At 29.8% G+C, this 6,942-nt stretch overlaps 1 protein-coding gene across 1 annotated transcript; it reads left to right on the top strand.

Annotated features, from left to right (window-relative positions):
- Window positions 1-837: 837 nt before the first annotated feature.
- LOC131625384 (uncharacterized) lies at window positions 838-5,920 on the top strand. The gene is made up of 8 exons (XM_058896245.1): window positions 838-973; window positions 1,192-1,237; window positions 2,255-2,615; window positions 2,711-2,820; window positions 3,555-4,037; window positions 4,294-4,452; window positions 4,543-4,964; window positions 5,046-5,920. The coding sequence occupies exons 3-8, from the start codon at window positions 2,275-2,277 to the stop codon at window positions 5,673-5,675; spliced, it is 2,145 nt and encodes a 714-aa protein (XP_058752228.1). The 5' UTR covers window positions 838-973; window positions 1,192-1,237; window positions 2,255-2,274; the 3' UTR covers window positions 5,676-5,920.
- The last annotated feature ends 1,022 nt before the right edge of the window (window positions 5,921-6,942 follow it).

The following is a 6,942-nucleotide window of genomic DNA, read 5'->3' as shown; positions in this document are numbered from 1 at the left end:
TGTCATTTGAAAATTCTGTATCTAAATCCTCCTCTCCATCCCCATTGAGATCCTGCCAAACTCTGTCATCATCAGCCGAAGAAGATACGAAGTCCACTGTACCCGATGGCTCGACGTTACTGCGTAACAGCCCCGTAGCATCCTCTCCAGTTTCCATTTGAATCTCAATATACTTCTACATCTTAAGGTTTGTTGTGCCACAAAATTACAACAAAAATCAGTCTATTATATATATTATTTATTACTCTAAAAATCTATTATACATATATTTATTACTGTAAAAATCTGAGTACTCTCCTATATATTACTTTATTAATTTTACATTTGCTATAAATATTTTACTGTAAAAATCTGAGTACTCTCCTATTATACATATATTTTACATTTGCATTTGTTAAAATTTTATTTTTTTCTCCAACTCACATGTCCTTTTTTATATGGTCATTTATTACACACAAAATTAGCACATGAATACGATAATAATGTTTAATCTTAAGGGCCACTTTCAATACAATGCCTATTTTATTTTAAACAATAATAACTTTTATTTGAAAACTAAAGTATTTATTTTCAAATTTCAAAACGATTCCTATGGATATTCGGTTTTCAAAGAATTGGGAATATAACAGAGCAATCAATAAAACTCTATCTCTATTCAAGTAAAACAATTCATTTTAATTATGCATATTGCTTATAATTCTTTTTATTTATATTATTCATATCATTACAAAAATACTACACCAGAAAAAAAACACCCGTGCGGAAGCACGGGTCTCTGACTAGTTCCTATCTTTATGCTTTAGAGATGTATTAGTATTTTTCCACACTATACCTTCTTCCCTCTTTCATTTATCACCATCTCCTTTTTACGCATGCTTGCTTCGCCTTTAAGTTGTGTGGTTATATATACTTCTATCTTTCCCCTTCACTCTCCAGTTTCCATTTGAATCTCAATATACTTCTACATCTTAAGGTTTGTTGTGCCACAAAATTACAACAAAAATCAGTCTATTATATATATTATTTATTACTCTAAAAATCTATTATACATATATTTATTACTGTAAAAATCTGAGTACTCTCCTATATATTACTTTATTAATTATTAATTTCATTTTTTATAATATTTCTAGAAGTAAAAACTACATGGTAGCCGCTGACTGACCATAAATTTCTGTTATATTTGTGTAGCCAAGTGAAGGAGCATATATTAAAGTCCTCTTACGTGTATTTCCAGGTATGGTGCTTTGAAATTCTTCATGCAGTGGTTATTAAACTCTAATATTATATTTATTTAGCGAAAATGTTGAGATGAGAAAAACTTCACCCTATACCACTTTGTTTCATTTGCCATAGATTTTTTTCATTCTACTTTCTCTTATTCCAGCTACTAATCATTACTTAACGACAAAAACTTTTATATAAAATCTTTAGTGAGAAATGGGCCACCCACTTAAAAAAAATCATAAATGGTCGTTGTAGTACTTTGTCACCAAGCTCCTTTAATATCCAACACGTAAATTTCTTACGTTCTTTCAAATTTACACTTACAAAAAATTATGAAAGTTGAGTTTATATTATTTTTTTTTATAAAATTTAATAAGAATGTTACAAATTAATTTTCAATTTTTAACTGCATAAATATATATATATATATATATATATATATATATATATATATATATATATATATATATATATATATATATATATATATATATATATATATATATATATATATGTTTTTGTTCATTTTTACTAAATACTAAAATTGTATTCTTGACTCCGCAGTTTTTTTCGAATTTAATACCTTTCATCAAATTCATGACTTATTTACTTATATCCTTTGCTTACTTGAAAAAATGTATTAATTATTAACAAAATAAAATTTTGCATGGATACGAACATAAATCATGAGTGTAAGGAACAACCAATAAGAAAAGAGAAAATTTTAAATTTATTTTAAATTTATTTTTTTTTTAATTGGATTCATGGGGTGGTTGTGATTGAGTAGGAGAGAGAAAAAATATTTTTATTTTTTAAAATTAATAAAAAATTATGATTGGTTGTTTGTATAACCACCTGTTATGTTTGTGTTCATGCAAGTATTTTTCTATGCTCTAATGATCGTCTAAACGATTCAATGGTTTAAGTCAAAATTAACTAACTATTTACTTAAATTTATTTTTGGGTTTGAGCTTAACTTTTTGGATTTGATATTTTATAGACTAACCGGAAATATACATAATTGTAGATAATACAATTTTCTAAAAAATGGATTCAACCATGAGTATAGTTGAAAGTCGATCCATTTCAAAGCCACCGTACTTTGATGGTAAAAATTGCACTGAATGGAAGAAAAGAATGATGATATTTGTGCAATCAAATGACTTCAAACTTTGGCTTGTGATTAAGAATGGACAAAAATTTCCAAAAAAGGTAATAAATGGTGAAGAAATTGAGAAATCTGAAGATGAATTTGATAAAAAAGATATGAAGATTATGAAACAAGAAGCAAAAGCCAAGCATATTTTATACTGTGCTTTAAATCCAAATGATCTTGAAAGAGTTTCAAGTTGCAATACAGCAAAGGAAATGTGGGATGAGCTTGACAAGTTAAGTGTTTCATTTTTGTTGATTAATATTGATGACTTGTTATTACAATATTCTCTCGAACTAAAAATCGCAAAATATATAATGTGTTTGACAGGGAAGTTTCAACATCTAATGTCGATTCTATCGCTGTAGTATCACAAGAAGAAACATCTGCATCCGCAACACAACTCAACGAACCTAACTTTGAGTTTTTGGAAGAAACAAGTATGGCTCTCTCTCTCTCAAAATATTATGTACATATAAAAAATACCAAGAAAGAAGTGATCAATAGAAAATATTGCGGTAACTAAAATGAACATTATTTAAATAAAAAATAAATAAAATTTAGGGTTTAAGAAAATTAGGCGAGAAAATGGAACTTTCTCCTTCTCTTATAGTATAGCTTTTGTCATATTAAATCAAGACATTATGTTGATAGTATCAACAACTTTATCAAATTGTGATTGCGGTGTGATTGTAACAACGCAGTAACTTTATCATAACACTGCAACAGTCGCATGATGCCACAAATGCTGATATACTGCTTACAAAAAATATTCTTTAAGAATTAATGAATTAGAGATGTTTAAATTGATCAAAAATTTGATATTGATATAGTTATGAGACTATAAAAATGAAATAAAAGATAGGAGAAACATAAGAGAGATAATAAAGTACTCCCATGTCCCAAATTATAAGATTCATTGAATAATTAATGTTTTTGGTCTATATATATAGATTAAATACATTAATTATTCAATGAATCTAAAAAGTGAATTTCTATTATAATTTGAGACGGAGGGAGTATAATATTTTATTTTAAATATAAATATTCTGCAATTCATATTGCAAGTTTGTAACATTCGTAATATTCACAACACAACTGCAAGTATAGCTAATTTAAAACCATCATGATGATATTATTTTAATTTTTAATTCCATGTATTATTTTATTTTAGGTGATGCTCTAGAGAAAAAGTTTGTCAAACTTTGTATCCCCATTCACAAGCTTGCTTTAGAAGGGAACTGGCCCGCAGCTAAGAGCCTTATAGACGAAGAAAATAAGCTGAAAAATGCTGCCATATCAAATGGGTGGCCTACACTACTGCATATTGCAGCAGGTGCAAACCACATTGAGTTTGTGAAGAAGCTATTGAAAATGTTGGATGATACTAATGACTTGAAATTGCAAGATATGAATGGCAACACTGCTTTCTGTTTTGCTGCTGCAGCTGGAAACATAGAAATTGTAAACTTAATGCTGGAAAGAAACCGGTTGTTACCAATTATAAGAGGTTTAAATGGATATACTCCTCTTCAGTATGCTGCTTTGCAAGGAAGATACAAAATGGCATGGCATCTATATGATAAAACCATACATTGTTTTCAAGATAAAGATTGGGACTCATTGTTCTTTGCTTGTATCTACACTGGCATCTATGGTAAGTATTAACACCAAAACCGGCAACATTTTGAAATTCATATTCAATGCCAAATGAGTAGTCTCTCGTGCAGATCCAATGATTTAAAAAAAGTTCATATCTTTATTTTAGTTTTATAAAAATTCAATCTTGCATTTAAAGATGGTGATGTCAAATGTCATCAAAGTTTGGTGTGATTTTCAAGCATTAGACTTAATAGAATATTTTCAACCTTATCAACTATGAAAATACTAATCTTGATATTTTTTAATTTCAGATTTAGCCTTGAAAATGGCAATAGATAGGAAAGCACTGGCTTTTGCACGCGATGCAAATAACGAGACAGCTTTACATTTGTTGGCTCAAAATCAAATACCTTTGGATTCTTCTTGCCATGGTCCAAAACATGATGAGAATCCCATCACGATCAATCCTGGTAAATAAACACACTCCCTTTTGATTTTATCAATAATTCTTTTACATTTTTTATTAATTTTATATCGAGTAACAAAGTTTCTTCTTGCAGACATGAAAAAACATGTGGTTTTCCAATTGGTTAAATGTCTTTGGACCACGATCGTTGATAAATACTACCATTCAAAGCTAGAGTTAAGAGAAATCAGAAATGAACCTTCCCAACTAATATTTGATGCTGCAAAAGTTGGAAATTTTGGGTTCTTATCAGAGCTTATTAGTGGTTATCCTAGCTTGATATGGGATGTGGATAGACAAAATCGAACTATAATACACATTGCTGTTTTGCATCGTCATGCTAGTATTTTCAACCTTGTACATAAAATAGGATATGTAAAGGGTGTCATAGTGACATATGAAGATGAAAAAAGAAACACTTTATTGCATTTGGCTGCAAAGTTAGCACCACAAAGTCAACTTGAATTGGTTTCTGGAGCAGCTTTTCAAATGTGCCTTGAGTTATTATGGTTTGAGGTAAAATTCCTATTATTCTATATAAATGAAACATAAATTTATTTATATATATTTATCATACTACATTTTCATATATGATAGGAAGTAAAGAAAATAATGCTGCCACCACAAATAAAGATGAGAAACTCTGATGGCTTCACTGCACAAGAACTATTCTCAAAGGAGCATGAAAAACTAAGGGAAAATGGAGAACAGTGGATGAAAAAAACGGCTGAGTCTTGTATGTTGATTTCAACTGTCATTGCTACTGGAGTTTTCGCTGCTGCAACTAGTTTACCAGGAGGAACAAATGATGACACAGGAAAACCAAACTATTTGTCTAAAACATCATTTTTGGTGTTTACAATATCAGATGCATTGGCACTCATCTCATCTTCAACGGCAATATTGGTCTTCTTGTCTATTCTTGTCTCGCGTTATGGAGAGTATGATTTTTATAAATCATTGCCTTTAAAGCTAATTTTTGGGTTAGTCGCATTATTCATCTCCATAACAAGCATGATGGTAGCATTTAGCAGTGCTTTCTTCATCATATACTACCATGGTTTGAAGTGGATTCCTAGTTCCATTGCAATACTTTCTTCCCTCCCAATACTTTTGTACATATGGTTGCAATTTTCTCTGTTTTCAGATATTATTTACTCAAGCTACTCCTATTGGAGAAAGCTATCTAAGCCCGGTAGAAACATGATTTATGTACTCAAGGAATAGAGGATCATTATTGAAAGGAAAATGCTTATTGTTACAAGACAAGATTGAAAATAAAATATGCAAGAATCATATGTTTGGGTGTAGTCACTTGTAATTTGAAGCATTTAGTTGATTTTAATTTTGTTGTAGTGGTGAGAGTTTTGGATTTGTTTGATTTTATATTTTGGCTTATGTAACCTTGGATTTGTATTCCTCTTTCTCCCTCTATGAATCATTAGTAACAAACATCATTTCTCTCATTGTAATATATATTGTTGATGTAAGATAACATTGAAAATTGTTCCCTTTCAATATCATATTTGTTTGATTATTCAAATTATAATAATACCCTTAGTCTACTATATAATTATGCTATCAAATTTATTGAGAACTGATATTAGTGACAAAAATTAACTCATATAATAGGGTCAATGAAGAAATGAACCTCTGTAAAGAGTAAAAGAGTATAAAAATAACACTAAAATATGGGGCACTTGTATAGTTATAGAACCCTCCAAATTCCAATAATAAGCTATGAAGTACAGACTGCGACACAGAGACACCGACACGACACATACACGAACAATCTGACACCGATATGTCAAAATCTAGGACACCGACACCGCTATATAAGTCATAATATTTGAGTTTTATTTATTCTTCTAAATTCAAAGGAGTTAAAAATATTCTAATCAAAATTAATGTATTTAATTATTTGTTGATAACATCGCTTTAATACATGTTTAACCCTTATAATTGAGCATGATATTTGTCTAGAAAATGTATATTGTGTTGAGGAAGAGAAAAGCACAATTTTTTAAAAGAAAACTTTTGTGAAGTATTGGACACGTGTTGTATGAGTATCATATTTTTCTAAAGAAACGTTTGAAGGTGAGAAAAATAGACAAGAAGAAGGGTTTGAATCTTATTTTTCTTCCTGAAAACAGTTTCAAAAATGAATAAATTCAGAGTCTAAGATTAGAGTAATTAGGTGCAGAAATAGATAAAGTTCAGAAGCAATTAGTAACAGCACACACAGAATTATCCTAGTTTCTCTACAACTGGGAGTAGTCCAGTCCCCTTGTCCCACAACGTAGAAGGAGACTTCTGCTCAAGCAATCTAGTAAGAGACTTCCTTTGCTCAAGCAACCTAGAAAGAGACTTTCTTTGCTCAAGCAACCTAGCAATAGACTTCCACTATACTTCTAAACGGACAGTTTAGATGAATAGACAACAACATGCAATTGATATACAATCAGTGGGGTAAAAAAATACAACACAAACAAAG

The sequence above is a fragment of the Vicia villosa genome, unplaced genomic scaffold, assembly GCF_029867415.1.
Source record: "Vicia villosa cultivar HV-30 ecotype Madison, WI unplaced genomic scaffold, Vvil1.0 ctg.000211F_1_1_3, whole genome shotgun sequence".
In the NCBI taxonomy this organism is placed as follows: Eukaryota; Viridiplantae; Streptophyta; class Magnoliopsida; order Fabales; family Fabaceae; genus Vicia; species Vicia villosa.
The sequence above is the reverse complement of the archived record's forward strand: the minus strand, read 5'-3'. Positions and strand labels throughout refer to the sequence as shown.

Coding starts and splice junctions, on each gene's coding strand:
- LOC131625384 (XM_058896245.1), top strand. CDS start 2,275: ATGGATTCAACCATGAGTATAGTTGAAAGTCGATCCATTTCAAAGCCA. Junction 2,821..3,554: donor TGAGTTTTTGGAAGAAACAA/GTATGGCTCTCT, acceptor ATTTTATTTTAG/GTGATGCTCTAGAGAAAAAG. Junction 4,038..4,293: donor TATCTACACTGGCATCTATG/GTAAGTATTAAC, acceptor TTTTAATTTCAG/ATTTAGCCTTGAAAATGGCA.